The 17,319-nt window shown below is 46.5% G+C and overlaps 1 protein-coding gene across 1 annotated transcript in view; it reads left to right on the forward strand.

Annotated features, from left to right (window-relative positions):
• Positions 1-8,500, forward strand: part of GLOD4 (glyoxalase domain containing 4) — a 30,993-nt gene extending 22,493 nt beyond the window's left edge. Inside the window, exon 9 of the mRNA XM_075334214.1 lies at positions 8,284-8,500. Coding sequence (XP_075190329.1) covers positions 8,284-8,349 — 66 coding nt within the window. The 3' untranslated portion in view covers positions 8,350-8,500. The remainder of the gene's footprint in view (positions 1-8,283) is intronic.
• Positions 8,501-17,319: the final 8,819 nt, after the last annotated feature.

Raw genomic sequence — 17,319 nt, forward strand, 5'->3', positions numbered from 1 at the left:
AGCACTCTTCTGAGACTTTTGTGACATTTTTAGGGTTTCTACATGCTGCCGGGGGGTCATTTCACAAAAATACTCGGGTCTCCCATAGGATAACATTGGGCTCGGTGCTCGGGCCGAGTACACGAGTATCTTGGGAGGCTCGGCCCGAGCTTCGAGCACCCGAGCTTTTTAGTACTCGCTCATCACTAGTGCTGAGTGATCGGGGCGTTCATACCTCCATCACGCAGCACTTCTCTCTCGTCTCCGGCCATGTTTACACTGTGAAGGAGAAGGTGGGCGGGCCTGAACTAGCTCTGGCTGTCACATGACCGGAGCTTGTGCAGGCCCCGCCCACCTCCTCCTTCCTACTCCTGTACACCGAGGGAAAATGACCGGGTGTCTGCTATCAAGGCAGGTAAGCAGGGGATTTCCGCAGGTAATGCCGCAGGAATAATTGACGTGCAGTTATGTGCGGCTTCGGGACATCCGCAGTATATTCCGCAACCGCACATTCCGCAACGTGGACACAGCACTCCCCATGTTCCATAGGATAATATGGAGAGTCTCTGTACATGCTGAAACCTGCAGATTTATCTGGAAAATCCAGATAAATCTGCAGGTTTTCCGCGGCAAAATCCGCAGAAGCAAGCTCCCGTAGGCACAGGGCCTTAGGCCATCAGAAAAACAATTACTTCATTAACCTAAATATACCTTATCTGAAGAAATTCTTTATATGTGTACTGACCTTATGCTAAAAAAAAATCTTGTAGTGACAGCGTTCCTTCAATTAGAGTTGCAATACCTAGTGAGAGCTCACTGCTTTGGGGGCTTGGGAGTTAGTTGTCTGGGTATGAGCAGAGCCCTTGACTGAAGTTTATACCCAACTCCTTTAGCAAATCTAGTCATTTGCATAACGTCTATGTGACACAAAATGCATTTTTTTCCCTTCATTATGACAGCACCGCACATAAGAGAAACTATCCTCCCCCAGGAACAGGAAACCTACTGAAAATAAAAGGGAGGTACCTCTCCGAACGCCCCACTGTGGTTTCCTGTTCCTTGAGGATGAGACCTACTACCCTACAGGGTGAAGAGTAACTGGGGAGATTTCTCCAAATGAGTGAATCCTACATAGGGCAGCTGGCAGGTCTTGGGCTTGGAGGCTGACTGTGGATGTTGGGCACCCATAGTCGATCTGGCCATAGTTCCATCTGCAAAACAATCCAAGCAGGCCGCTTCCGGGTTTGGAAGTAGGGGCCGGATGTGGCCACAACACGAGATGTCGTCACCTCCTGCAAGAGGAGGGAGTGGTGGCAGCAAATAGTAGGCACTTTAGGGTATGCGTGGGTTTTCTGTCATCTGGATATGATGGCGATGTGCAGGTGCAGCATGGAAATTCCGGTGCCTAGTGTTGAAATAGATGATGCAAAACCCTTTTGCAGCATGGTAGTTTCCAAAGCTTAGGATCGGTGAATGGGCTTTTTCCTTTTCTGTAATCCACTCTGACTGTTAGTAATCTTCTTTTGACCAGGAAAGTGGTAGCAAAATCTAAACACAGAGACTGTGCTCTGTACAGAGAAGGTTTGTACAAAACGTATAATAAAAATCTTTGTCGATCCTATATTGAACGAATGGTGGTGGAAAAATCCCCTTCCATATTTCAGAAAATTAAATCCTTAAGGAAAGATGAAGTTAAAAACACAGTTAAAAAGGACATTTGTGATATCACATTTTAGAGCGGCTTTTTATTGTGAGCAGCCTAAGGCACACCTGTGCAATAATCCTGCTGTCTAATCAGCATATTTTTATGCCACAACTGTGAGGTTGATTCATTATCTCGGCAAAGGAGAAGTGCATAAGTATTATACAAACGACTCACTTTGTCTAGCAGGACCTGTGGTGAGGTCATACCCATGTGACGGGTCTCAGCCACCAGAGCTGGATACCAGGTCACATGGGTATGACCTCACCACAGGTCCTGCTAGACAAAGTGGGTTGTTTGTATAATACTTATGCTAATTCTAACAGAGGGAGGGGATAACTATACATATATGATCTGCTCCAGTGCAGCTGTCACTCAAGAAGCTGCTCATTTTACAGACTTCACTTTCTTGGATTTCAAAACCTAAACATCCGAGCTCTCCACTACAGATATGCATAGAATCAGCCTGATAGTGCCAGTATAGCACTGGCTTTAGGTTATATACAAAAATCCTGGTGATTGCCTCCCTTTAAAGGGGGAACTTGGACAGTGAAAAATCTGTTGGTGATTACCACAAATGAAGGTCCAGTAAGCTCTGGAGCCCATCTAGACAGTATTTTTTTTTTCTTTCAGAATTTGTGCCGTGCCACACTGAAAAGTGGTTTATCATAGCTAAAAGAACTAGTGGCTGTAAGGGAAGTCATACAATCAACATTAAAATGGATTACAGGAAAAAAAACATAGTAATTCTGTCTGACAACAGGACAGCAGCTGCTTAACTAAATCATCGAGGAGGGACCAGATCTGGTCCATTAATGACAGAAGGGGATAAAATATTTCCAGTAGCAGAGGGGAAGCTGCTATCCCTGACAGCATGACATTTAAAGGGGTCAGAAACCATCATAGCAGACTACTTGAGTCGTCATGTGTTAAATCAAAGAGAATGGACTTTGAATCAGGAAATTTTAAGTCAGATCTGTACGGCTTGGGGAATTCCAGAAGTAGACTTGTCCACGATCAGAGAAAATTGTCAAGTGGAGAAATTATTTTCCCTAAATCAAGGGGATTTCTGAAAGGAGTGGACACCTTCTACAAAAAAGGAATTTTAATATGGCCTATGCTCCCCCCCCCCCCTCCCTCTCTCTGATTCTGATCGTTCTGAAGAAAATAACAGAGGAGGGAGCCAGGGTCATATTGATTGCCCCTTTTAGGCCAAAAAGGGCATGGTTTCCGTGGTTAAGAATTATGCAAATATCGGACCCAAGAACACTACTCGAAGGGCCCAGTCTTCTGTCTCTGGGTCCGATCATCCACCCTCTGGTTCACAGCCTACACGTGACTGCCTGGATCTTGAAACAAGACTATTATCGGCCAGGGTAATTTCACACAATTTAGTCTCCACTCTTTTAAGTAAAAAGAAAATAACATTCCTGAAATAAAACTAGAATCAGGAATACATTTCTAGAATTCTTAGGACAAAATCTGTATACCCAGCAGCAGAAAAGTCCCCTTACAAAAATTTTAGTTTCTACAAAAAGGGCTTGAGAGGGTTTGTTTCACGAGCACATAAGAGGTGGGGGAATAGACCCTGGGTGTACTTTTTATCCAAAAGAAATCACTGACCCCCCTATGGATACATAGGTTCATTGGAGCTTCCTTTTTTCTCTAGGCCAATAAATGGCTCTAAGATAGCTTCCTGGGACTTAAACATAGTTTTGAATGTCTTTACAAAAGTCTAGTTGGAGCCAATTTCATCAGATTCCATTTATATTCTCACATTTAAAACGATACTGTCTCTCGAACATTAGCTACAGTCATGGCCAAAAGTTTTGAGAATGCTACAAATATTAATTTTTACAAAGTCTACTGCTTAAGTTTTTCTAATGGCAATTTGCATATACTCCAGAATGTCATAAAGAGTGATCAGCTTAACAGCAATTACTTGCAAAGCCAATATTGACTAAGAAAATGAACTTTAACCCCCAAAACACATTTCAACATCATTGCATTCCTGCCTTAAAAGGAGCAGCTAACATTGTTTTAGTGATTGTTCCATTAACACAGGTGTGGGTGTTGATGAGGACAGGGCTGGCGTGATTAAGTAAAGTAAGAATGACACCACTGGACACTTTAAAAGGAGGCTGGTGCTTGGTATCCTTGTTTCTCTTCAGTTAACCATGGTTATCTCTAAAGAAACACGTGCAGCCATCATTGCTCTGCACAAAAATGGCCTAACAGGGAAGAGTATCGCAGCTACAAAGATTGCACCTCTGTCAACAATCTATCGCATCATCAAGAACTTCAAGGAGAGAGCTTCCATTGTTGCCAAAAAGGCTCCAGGGCGCCCAAGAAGGACCAGCAAACGCCAGGACCATATCTTAAAACTGTTTCAGCTGCGGAATCGGACTACCAGCATTGCCGATCTAGCTCAGCAATGGCAGCAGGCTGGTGTGAGGTGCTTCTGCACGCACTGTGAGGCGGAGACTGCTTGAGCAAGGCCTGGTTTCAAGGAGGGCAGCAAATAAGCCACTTCTCTCCAGAAAAAACATCAGGGACCGAATGATATTCTGCAAAAGGTAAAGGGAGTGGACTGCTGAGGACTGGGGTAAAGTCATTTTCTCAGAGGAATCCCCTTTTCAATTGTTTGGGACATCTGGAAAACAGCTTATTAGGAGAAGAAGAGGTGAGCGCTACCACCAGTCTTGTCTCATGCCAACTGTTAAGCATCCTGAAACGATTCATGTGTGGGGTTGCTTCTCAGCCAAGGGAATCGGCTCACTCACAGTCTTGCGTAAAAACACAGCTATGAATAAAGAATGGTACCAGAATGTCCTCCAAGAGCAACTTCTCCCAACTGTCCAAGAGCAGTTTGGCGCCCAACAATGCCTTTTCCAGCATGATGGAGCACCTTGCCATAAAGCAAAGGTGATCACTAAGTGGCTCATGGAACAAAACATAGAGATTTTGGGTCCATGGCCTGGAAACTCCCCAGATCTTAATCCCATTGAGAACTTGTGGGTAATCATCAAGAGACGGGTGGACAAACAAAAACCAACAAATTCTGGCAAAATACAAGCATTGCTTATGCAAGAATGGACAGCAATCAGTCAGGATTTGGTCCAGAAGTTGATTGAGAGCATGCCAGGGAGAATTGCAGAGGTTCTGAAGAAGGGTCAACACTGCAAATATTGACTTGCTGCATTAACTCATTCTGTCAATATAACCTTTTGGTACTCATAATATGATTGCAATTATATTTATGTATGTGATTTAAACATCAGACAAACACAATTAAAAACCAGAGGGCAACAGATCATGTGAAAATATAATTTTGGTGTCATTCTCAAAACTTTTGGCCATGACTGTAGACATGTTTGTGAGTTGCAGGCTAACCCATCTTTCACTACTATCTAGCTTTTCTACCAAGTTTCAGAGGACTAAGGAAATCATACTCTTTCTTTTATCACATTCCAAGATCCAAGGATGAAATAACCTTTCATTCCCATAATGTTTACTTAGATATCTGGAGGTGTCGGGGTCTTGGCGGAAGTCCTCTGTCATGTTTATTTTATACCAGGGCCCAAATAGGGGAAAAAGAGACACTAAATCAACTATTGCTAGCTGGGTTGGGATGGCAATAAGCTTAGTCTACTCTGCCTTAGGTCAGGACCCCCCTCATGGTATTAAGGCACATTCAACCAGAGCCATGGCTAGCTCCTGGGCAGAAAGAGCTAATGCCTCCATTGATCAAATCTGCAGGGCCGTAGTCTGGTCATCACCCTCTACCTTCTTTAGGCTATGTGCGCACTAGAAATGTGAAGTTTCTCAAGAAAATTTCTTGAGAAACTTCTGCCAGTGAAAGATTTCCGGACCTGCGGAAAAAATCCGCACCAAATCCGCATGCGTTTTTGCCGCGGATTTGCCGCGAATTTGCCGCGAATTTGCCGCGGATTTACCGCGGATTTACCGCAGGTTTGTCCCTGCAATAAATAATAAAGATAATCGATAGACAGATAATGGATAGAGGGAAAGATGGATAGATGAATAGATAGATAGATAGAGGGATAGATAGATGAATAGATAGATAGAGGGATAGATGGATAGATAGATAGATAGAGGGATAGATGGATAGATAGATAGATAGATAGAGGGATAGATAGATAGATGAGAAAAACCTATATAATGTTCCACCTCCCTGCATTTTCTAAGCTGGCACCCTTTAGTGACTTTCATGTGGCACTTAGGCTACTTTCACACCTCCGGTTTTTGCTATGCGGCACAATCCGGCACTTTGCATGAAAATCGCAACCGGTTTTTTTTGCTGCCGGTTGCGATTTTCCTGCATAGACTTTAATTAGTGCCGCATTGTGCCGCATGGCCTTGCGTTCCGTCCGTTTTTTGCCGCATGCGGCAGATGTAGCCGATGCGGCGGCCGGATGGAACGTTGCCTGGCACGTTTTTTCGTGCGGCAAAAAAAACCGCATCGCGCCGCATTCGGCCGATGCGGCACATTTTTCAATACATGCCTATGGCGGCCGGATGCGGCGCGATGCGGCAATAACCGCATCCGGCCGCCGCATGCGGTTTTTGCCACTGCGCATGCTCAGTAGCATGCCGCAAGCGGCAAAAACCGGACTGGCCGCAAAGGAAAAACCTATGCAAAGGATGCGGTGTTTTCACCGCATCCGTTGCATAGCTTGCACAGCCGGATTGAGCCGCAGAGCTCAAGCCGGATGTGTGAAAGTAGCCTAAAGGGTGCTTAGCCTTGTATTTAGCCATAAAATAAATAAATAATTAAAAAAAAATGACGTGAGGTCCCCCCATTTTTTGTAGCCAGCTAGGGTAAAGCAGACGGCTGCAGCCTGCAGACCACCGCTGGCAGCTTCACCTTGGCTGATAATCCAAAACAGTGGGCACCCCACGCTGTTATTTTAAATTATATAAATAATTTAAAACAAAAAACGTGGGGTCCCCCCCATATTGGATCACCAGCCAAGGTAAAGCGGACAGCTGGGGTCTGATATTCTCAGACTAGGGAGGTCCACTGTTATTGGACACTCCCCAGCCTAAAAATAGCAGGCCGCAGCCGCCCCAGAAGTGGCGCATCCATTAGACGTGCCAATCCTGGCGCTTTGCCCCAGCTCATCCCGCGCCCTGGTGCGTTGGCAAACGGGGTAATATATGGGGTTGATGCCAGATGTGTAATGTCACCTGGCATCAAGCCCTGGGGTTGGTGAGGTCAGGCGTCTATCAGATACCCGACATCACCAACCCAGTCAGTAATAATTAAAAAATAGACAACAAAAAAAGTTTTATTTGAAAAAACACTCCCCAAAACATTCCCTCTTTAACCAATTTATTGAAAAGAGCACAATCAATTCCACGTCCGGCGTAATCCAATAAGGGGGGGGGGGGGCACGGCGATCCATACCATTGTCGCTGTCCCAGGCAATGAAAAACAGAATGTTCCCCATTGGCTGGGAGAGCAATGCAGTGACCTGAGCTAACATCAATAGGTCAGCTCAGGTCACTGCAGGGGATGACGAGCGCTGCCATCAGGAGCATAGATGAGATCATTACCTTCTGTGATCATCTCCTGTACTGCTGACGTCAGCGCTGTCACTGACTTATCGCGAGAGCCCGTGACGTCACCGCTAGTGACAGTCTCGGGCCGCTCGCGAGTCGGCCCTAGACAGCAGTGACAGCGCTGACGTCAGGAGGCAGGAGATCGTCACAGCAGGTAATGATCTCACCTCCTGACAGCAGCGATCGTCATCCCCGCGGCTCCCAGCACTGCAGGATGTCCGTGTCTGCCTGCGCTGCCGCGTGACAGGCTGCTGACACTGCGGGCAGACACTGACACCCTGCAGTGCAGGCAGCCGCGAGGCCGGAGCAGGACACACACTGCACAGACACCTGGAGGTCGCACGGAAGTGCTTCTGTGCGGCGTCCAGGGAGTGTGACGTGTGTTTCCTCTGCTCCTCTTCCTGGCATAATGACATCGCTTCCTGCAAAACCGCAGACAGCGATGGGCATTACCGCAGGTAAATCGCGGCTATTCCGGTGGTATACCGCACATCATTGCTACCTGCGGAATACCCCCGGAATACCGCAGGTACCTGCGGAAATTAATGGACATGCACATTTTCTCAAGAAAGTTTCTCGAGAAAATTTTCTCAAGAAATTTTCTTGAGAAAAATCCGCACAGTGCGCACAGCTATTTTTTTTTCTCATTGAATTTCATGGGAAATGTCTGCACAAAGATTGCAGACATTTCTCAAGAAATTTCCGGGGCAAATCCGCGGGTAAATCCGCGGGAAAAACGGTCTAGTGCGCACATAGCCTTAAGCAGTACAGGTTGGATTTGGGACTTTCTGATCTATCTTTTGGAATGAAGGTTCTTTTAGCAGTCGTCTCTCCATAGGGATTTCTTCTATTTTATTCTCTCATGTATGGTGCTGTCATGATGAAGGGAAAAGATAATTGCTTACCAGTAATTGGATTTTTCCGAACCACGATCTTGATCTTTCGCGGTGATAGGTTCTTAATGTTTTTGTATATTATTTGATGGCACTACATGAATATTTCTTCACTTCTTACAGGCAATGTCAGCAGACAAGAGCAATGAATGGTTCGCAAAACACCAACGACAGAAGCCATCTGCATAATTAACCAGGATGATGTGCTTTGTTTAATTGCCTGACTGCTTTATATGCTGAGAAAATAATGCTGAATGATAAACTTTCTGTAAAGTGGCATTTTTTTTGCTAAAAACTTGTATTAAGATATTTAGAATTATATAATGTCCTATCGTTTAAATCAGTTTTTTGTGTTAATTTAATTAAAAAAAAAAAGTTGCATTTTTTTCCTCATTATCACAATCTGTATTTAATATATTCATGTATTGTGCTTGATAGATACTGGATGGAGGCGTCTGTGAACAGCAAGTTTTCAAGTCTTGTTACAGATTCTCAAAGGGATTTAGGTCTGAACTAAATACATTGTAGCTCCGGCAGTATGTTTGGGGTTGTTGTTCTGATGGAATGTGAACCTATACCCAAGTCTTAAGTGTTTTGCTGCCTCTAAACGGTTTTCCTCCAGGATTGCCCTGTATTCCTGTATATAGCTCCATCCAACTTCCCATCAACTCTGACTAGCATCCCTGTCTCTGCTGAAGAAAGCAACCCCACAGCATGATGCTGCCACCACCATAGGGATGCTTTCTTTCTGGTGTTTTTAGGGTCATGTGTAGTGTTACCCTGTTTCCCCGAAAATAAGACACTGTCTGTCTTATTTTTTTTTTGCCCTGAAAAAAGCACTAGGTCTTATTTTCTAGGGGGTGTCTTATTCTCGAGGAGATATGGTTGGGGGTAAGTTTTCCCCCCACAAAAAGCAGACTCCACCCTTCCCAGGATCGTCATACTTACCAGCCCCAGGAGTCTGTATGGCTCCCAGACCCTCCTGTGATCTCCCAGCAGGTGTCACACATACACACACACATCACATTCCACATCATTTCTCCCTGTGATCTCCCTGCAGCTGTGCTCCCCTGCATCTCGCCGACACTCACACGTCAGAACACAGTCACACATCAGGCAGCATACACACACATCAGATTCCACATCATTTCTCCCTGTGATCTCCGATGGGCGGTCCCAGCAGCTGTTCTGCACGCCGTCCTCCTCTACCTCCTGCCGACACACAGATCTGATCGCATACATTCAAACACACACATCCGATGGCATACACTCACACACACACTCACGACATCGCACATATGCGCGTGCACACTCACAACATCCAGAGATACCACATGCCACTGGCCATGTGATCCTCCGGCAGGTCCTGGAAGATCACCTCACAGTGCACAGTATTGCTGCCGAGAAGCAAGCGATATCGCTGGATGTGGTGAGTGTGTGAATCCGATCTGTATGTGTGTGTGTGTGTGTGTGATCTGATGTGTGTGTGCGTGTGTGATCCGCCGCAGGACCTTGATGTGCTCACCTGTTCCGGCGTCGGGTGAGTATGATCGGGGGTCTTCTCTCTTCTGTCCTTTTAGGGGGTGTCTTCTGTCTATAATGATGTGTCCTGCAATGCCTTTAACTTTTCACCGCTGCATGACATTTCATTATTGACCGTGGCTAGGTCTTTTCAGGGGATGTCTTATATTTAAGCCTCCCTGAAAACTCCTCCTAGGTCTTATTTTCGGGGAAATACGGTAGTTTTCCGCCACACAGAGTGTTTTGCATTGAGTCCAAAAAGTTCTACTTTGGTCTTTAGCATCTTCTTCCATATGCTACCTGTGTTCCCTAAATTGCTTTTTGCACACTGAAAAAGGGATTTCTTAAGACTGTTTTTCAAAAAAAATGGCTCTGTTCTTGCCACTCTGCCATAAAGGTCAGATTTCTGGAGTGTACGATTAATAGTTGTCCTGTGGACGGATTCTCACATCTGAGATGTGGATTTCTGCAACTCCTCCAGAGTGACCCTGGACCTTATGGCTGCTTTTTCAATTAGTGCTTTCTTTGCTTGGACGGCCATATCTTGATAAGTTTGTAGTCGTGCCATATTCCTTAAATTTTTGGATCATGGATTGAACAGTGATGCCTGAGATGTTCAGAGTTCGGACTATTTTTTTTATAATCTTGTCTGCCCTGATTTATAGTTCTGCACAACTTTATCCCTGACTTGTCCCGTGTGTTCCTTTGTTTTTATAATGATGTTTGATCTCTAATGTTCTCAAACGTAACCCTGAGGCCTTCACAGAACAGATATATTTAGGCTATGTGCGCACTGGGAAATGAAATTTCCTTGCGTGAATTCCGCAGGCTCTCAAAGATCTTATCACCTGCGGAAAAAATCCGCACCCAAATCCGCACCCAAATCCGCATGCGGATTGTCGCGTTTTGTTGCGGATTTGGTGCGGAATTGGTGCGGATTTGGTGCGGTTTTTCCGCAAGCTGTTCCCTGCGTGATTTTTACATTAGATTAGGGAAAACCCGCAGCTACCTGCGGAAAAGAAGTGACATGCACTTGTTTTTGCTGCGGGATTTCCGCAGCAAAACATGCAGCTGTCAAATTCTGCCCAGTGCGCACAGGATTTTTTTTCTCCATAGGATTTGCTGGTGATTCACTGCAGAGATGTTATGAACATTTTCTGCAGCGAAACATGCAGCAAATCCGCGGAAAATCCGCGGCAAAATCCGGTAAGTGCGCACATAGCCTTATACTGAGAAAAAGATGCACACAGGTGGAGTCAATTTATTAATTAGGAGATTTCTGGAAGCAATTAGTCACTCAGGATTTTATTTAGGGTATCAGACTAAAGGAGGACTGAATAGAAAAGCACTTCACAATTTTCAGATTTATATTTTTAAAATATTTAGAAAACCCTCTATAATTTCCTTTATACTTCATAAATACTTGCTATTTTCTGTTGGTACCTCACATAACATCCCAATAAAATACACTTAAATTTGTGGCTTGTAGGGGTTCAGCTCTGGTCGCCATTGGCAGGGATGCAGTAAAGGGGCATACACTGGTTTTTAGCCCAAAAAGGTCTGTGGTTTATTCACACTGAACATAAACATAAATGCAGTCTTACGTCAGACAGGGTTAGGCTGCTTTCACACTTACGTTGTGAGGCATCCGTCACAGTGCGTTGTGTGACGGACGCTTTGCAAATAGTGTGCTAATAAAGTAACGGATTCCTGTAAAAGAACGTTTTGCATTTTTTTTTTTTTAATGTTTCGCCGGGAAAGGAGATTTGCGGTCGGGAGAAGAGAGAGAGGTGACCGCAAATCCCCTGAGTGACTGCAGTGAGCCGCACGATCAGCTGTGCCGTCACTCAGGTGACCCGCGGCCACAGCTGTAGTCCTCCACCCGAGAGCTGTGTCCACGGGTCCCCTGAATGAGGGCACAGCTGATCACGCGGCTCACTTCAGTTGCTTCGTGGAGCTGATAGAGAGCGGTCGTGTTCTACGGCTGCTCCTGTCAGCTTCATGTAGCAGAGCTGAAAGCGTCGCGGGACCTTGTGTGGATTACGCCGGACCTGGAGGGGTATTTGGGGATTAATAAACTGGTGAAAGAGAGTTTTTTTTTCTTTGGGTAGGATTGAGAAGGAAATGCACAGGGCACTACTTTGGATGATGCTATTAGTCGGAATTCACATTTAGCGTTTTGCTGCTGCAACCTGTATAGGCTGCCCAAAAGGACTTAGGCTGAAATAACTAATACAGCTACGTGGTCCTCATTCAAAAAGCCAACAAAAATTCCACTGTGTATATAGATAGGAAAAAGAATAAGCACTCACCGATTATTGCTGTGTAGAAGTGTGGACATTTATTCATACTAAGGAGTTACATGCTGTGGCAAGCGGGGAGGGGGTAAGACAGGACAGCACGTTAGACTAACGTGCTGTCCTGTCTTACCCCCTCCCCGCTTGCCACAGCATGTAACTCCTTAGTATGAATAAATGTCCACACTTCTACACAGCAATAATTGGTGAGTGCTTATTCTTTTTCCTATCTATATATACAGGGGTTTTTTCTTTGTCTTTAATTCCAAATGAAGGATTTTTTCGGGTGTTTGTGTTTATTTACTTTCACTTACAGGTTAATTGTGGGGGCTTGTCTCATAGACGCTTACCATGATCAGCCTAGAACTTAGTGGCAGCTATGGGCTGCTGCCATTAACTCCTTATTACCTCGATTGCCACCACACTAGGGCAATTCGGGATGAGCCGGGTAGAGTCCCGGGACTGTTGCATCTAATGGATGCGGCAATTCCGGGCAGCTGCTGACTGATATTGTTAGGCTGGGGGGCTCCCTATAACGTGGGGCTCCCCATCCTGAAAATATCAGCCTTCAGCCGTGTGGCTTTATCTTGGCTGGTATCAAAATTGGGGAAACCGCATGCCGTTTTTTTTTTTATTTATTTTTTTTATTAATTATTTATTTTACTGCATGGTATAGACCCGCCCACCAGCGGCTGTGATTGGTTGCAGTGAGACAGCTGTCACTCAGCGTGGGGGCGGGTCTGACTGCAACTAATCATAGGCGCTGGTGGGCGGGGGTAGCAGGGAATAGGAGATTGAATAATGAGCGGCCGGCATTTTCAAAAGAGGAAAAGCCGCCGGAGCTTTGTGACAGCTGTGCCCGTGATCGCTGAGTATGTGAGAGGGGGGAGTGAGACCAGGAGTGATTTTAAACGATTTAGATCGTACTGCTGGACATGCTGAGCATGCTCAGTAGAACGTGATGGAATTTGTCAGCGGATTCAGCCACTTAGCGCATAGCGGCAGAATCCGCCCCCATAAACAATCATTAGACACCTTGGCGGATTCCAACGGTTATTTTAACGACCCAAAAAACGCTATATGTAGCGTTCCCTCCGCCCGACACTGCGTCAAAATAACGACTCAGCGTCGTCCAGAGGATGCAACGCAGACACTTGCGTTACAGTGCATCGTCAGTACAAGTCTATGGAGAATAGCGCAGTGCATTAACGGACTGCGCTATTCTCCATAGTGGCGGATTGTGCTGAACGCAAGTGTGAAAGCAGCCTTACAAAAGGAAATGTCCAGCTTGATATACGTCACAGCAAAAAGTCTAGAACATACCAGTTCATTCAGATAGGGGTTTTCCTTTCAGTTCTCCAGCCCAAGCACCCACACAAACACTGAGAAGATCTGGCTGCCTTTCTATGCTGTGCTAATCATACACCTGTGCTCATCAGGCCTTGCCTCACAACCTGAACTAGCAGAGAAAACCCAGGCCAGGATTAACCTCTCTCTGCTGTTCAACAGTGCAAAACGCTAAGGCTACTTTCACACTGCGTTTTGTCTTACATTTAGTGGTCTCATCGGGACATCCGTACGAACCGCCCCTCCCCCACCCTGCAAAACGTGTTTCGGACGCATGCGCCGACAGCTCCGTTGACTGTAATGGAGCACACTACAATAGCATGTGCTCTGTTTTGTACCATGTTCTGGCATATACGTTTTCTGCAGGCGTACACCAAAATGTAGTAGACTGCTCCATTACAGTTAATGGCCCTGTCGGCGCATGCATCCAAAACACGTTTTGCGGGGTGGGGGAGGTGCGGTTCGGACGGGACCACTAAACGTAAGGCAAAACGCAGCGTGAAAGGGGCCTAAGAGTAAAATAGCTCCCATCAACTACCATACCTTTTACTGCATCACAGGGTGTAAAGTGAAAAAAATGCAGAAAAGTTTGGGGTAGGAATAGTTTTGCAAGGCACTGTGTATATGTGTGTATACATATATAATATATACAACGGGTGAAATAAGTATTTAACACATCACCAATTTTTTAAGTAAAAATATTTCTAAAGGTACTATTGACATTTCTCACCAGATGTTGGTAAAAACCCATCCAATCCACACATGCAAAGAAATAACACCATAGATGTCCATAAAGTTGTGAAATAATGAGAAATGACCCAGGAAAAAGTATCGAACAAGTTTACTGAGATTTATTTAACACCTTCACTATCTTGGACGCAATCATATGTTGTGGCTGGGAGGGAGTGCCTGACTAAGGAAGTATAGGTATGTCCTGGCGATCACAGGGCCACAGGAGCTGTGCCCAGCACGATCGGGGCCATGTACACTACCTCACCCAACAGCTGAGCCCCAGCTCTCACAGCCGCTGTCCGTGGCTGTTTAACCCTCTAAATGCCGCAATAAATATGGATGGGAGCATTTAGGGTATTTGGGAGAGGGATCACACTCCCTCTCCCCTCTGGTGCACCCGTGATGTCATTGCGAGGGCCCGATCGTTATCATGGTGACCAAAGGTCATCATGACTACCTCTCAATAACCAGACTATGGGACACCTCAGGGGGATCATGCCTGCAACATGATCCCTGCAGCTTCTGATAATTCAGCTCTGACAGCTGCACTGTACTGTAATAATCGAGCATTGCGAATAAAGTGCAGCTGCGATCAGAGCAATAAAAGGTAATGTCCCATATAGAAACTAAGTAAAAAACTTTTTTTAACAAAAAAAAAGTTAAAACATAAAAAAGCAGAAAATAAAGAATAAAAAAAGAAGGGAATTTTGTTACTTACCGTAAATTCCTTTTCTTCTAGCTCCTATTGGGAGACCCAGACGATTGGGTGTATAGCTACTGCCTCCGGAGGCCACACAAAGCATTACACTAAAAAGTGTAAGGCCCCTCCCCTTCTGGCTATACACCCCCAGTGGGATCACTGGCTCACCAGTTTTAGTGCAAAAGCAAGAAGGAGGAAAGCCAATAACTGGTTAAACAAATTCACTCCGAGTAACATCGGAGAACTGAAAAACCGTTCAACATGAACAACATGTGTACCCGAAAAAACCCAAAAATCCCGAAGGACAACAGGGCGGGTGCTGGGTCTCCCAATAGGAGCTAGAAGAAAAGGAATTTACGGTAAGTAACAAAATTCCCTTCTTCTTCGTCGCTCCATTGGGAGACCCAGACGATTGGGATGTCCAAAAGCTGTCCCTGGGTGGGCAAATTAATACCTCAAGTTAGAGCTGCAAAACAGCTCTCCCCTACGAGGAGGCAACCGCCGCCTGCAGGACTCTTCTACCTAGGCTGGCGTCTGCCGAAGCATAGGTATGCACCTGATAATGTTTGGTGAAAGTGTGCAGACTCGACCAGGTAGCTGCCTGGCACACCTGTTGAGCCGTAGCCTGGTGTCGTAATGCCCAGGACGCACCCACGGCTCTGGTAGAATGGGCCTTCAGCCCTGATGGAACCGGAAGCCCAGCAGAACGGTAGGCTTCAAGAATTGGTTCTTTGATCCATCGAGCCAGGGTGGCTTTGGAAGCCTGCGACCCTTTGCGCTTACCAGCTACAAGGACAAAGAGTGCATCGGAACGGCGCAGGGGCGCCGTGCGGGAAATGTAGATTCTGAGTGCTCTCAACAGATCTAACAAATGTAAATTCATCTCATACCGATGAACTGCATGAGGACAAAAAGAAGGCAAAGAGATATCCTGATTAAGATGAAAAGAGGATACCACCTTCGGGAGAAACTCCTGAATGGGGCGCAGCACTACCTTGTCCTGGTGGAAGACCAGGAAAGGAGCCTTGGATGACAGCGCTGCTAGCTCAGACACTCTCCGAAGAGATGTGATCGCTACCAGTAAAGCCACTTTCTGTGATAGTCTAGAAAGTGAAACCTCCCTCAGAGGCTCGAAGGGCGGCTTCTGGAGGGCAACTAGTACCCTGTTCAGATCCCATGGATCTAACGGCCGCTTGTACGGGGGTACAATATGACAAACCCCCTGCAGGAACGTGCGCACCTTAGGAAGCCGTGCTAGACGCTTTTGAAAAAAGACGGATAGCGCCGAGACTTGCCCTTTAAGGGAGCCGAGCGACAAACCTTTTTCTAACCCAGATTGCAGGAAAGAGAGAAAGGTAGGCAATGCCAAAGGCCAGGGAGACACTCCCTGAGCAGAGCACCAGGATAAGAATATCTTCCACGTTCTGTGGTAGATCTTAGCGGACGTGGGCTTCCTAGCCTGTCTCATGGTGGCAACGACCCCTTGGGATAATCCTGAAGACCCTAGGATCCAGGACTCAATGGCCACACAGTCAGGTTCAGGGCCGCAGAATTCCGATGGAAAAACGGCCCTTGGGACAGTAAGTCTGGTCGGTCTGGTAGTGCCGACGGTTGGCCGACCGTGAGATGCCACAGATCCGGATACCACGCCCTCCTTGGCCAGTCTGGGGCGACGAGTATGACGCGGCTGCAGTCGGATCTGATCTTGCGTAGCACTCTGGGCAAGAGTGCGAGAGGTGGAAACACATAAGGGAGCCAGAACTGCGACCAATCTTGCACTAAGGCGTCTGCCGCCAGAGTTCTGTGATCGCGAGACCGTGCTATGAAGGTTGGGACCTTGTTGTTGTGCCTGGACGCCATTAGGTCGACGTCCGGCCTTCCCCAGCGGCTACAGATTTCCTGAAACACGTCCGGGTGAAGGGACCATTCCCCTGCGTCCATGCCCTGGCGGCTGAGGAAGTCTGCTTCCCAGTTTTCTACGCCGGGGATGTGAACTGCGGATACGGTGGAGGCCGTGGCTTCCACCCACGTAAGAATCCGCCGGACTTCCTGGAAGGCTTGCCGACTGCGTGTCCCTCCTTGGTGATTGATGTATGTCACCGCTGTGGAGTTGTCCGACTGAATTCGGATCTGCTTTCCTTCCAGCCACTGCTGGAAGGCTAGTAGGGCAAGATACACTGCTCTGATTTCCAGAACATGGATCGGAAGGGTGGACTCCTGCTGAGTCCACGTACCCTGAGCCCTGTGGTGGAGAAAAAACTGCTCCCCACCCTGACAGACTCGCGTCTGTCGTGACTACCGCCCAAGACGGTGGTAGGAAGGATCTTCCCTGTGATAATGAGGTGGGAAGAAGCCACCATTGCAGAGAGTCCTTCCGAAAAGGATACTTTCCTGTTCAGGGATGTTGACTTCCCGTCCCATTGGCGGAGAATGTCCCAATAAGAGGACGCAGATGAAACTGCGCAAACGGAACCGCCTCCATTGCCGCCACCATCTTCCCGAGGAAGTGCATGAGGCGTCTTAAGGAGTGCGACTGACCTTGACGGAGAGTCTGCACCCCAG

Source organism: Anomaloglossus baeobatrachus, chromosome 2, assembly GCF_048569485.1.
Source record: "Anomaloglossus baeobatrachus isolate aAnoBae1 chromosome 2, aAnoBae1.hap1, whole genome shotgun sequence".
Taxonomy (NCBI): domain Eukaryota; kingdom Metazoa; phylum Chordata; class Amphibia; order Anura; family Aromobatidae; genus Anomaloglossus; species Anomaloglossus baeobatrachus.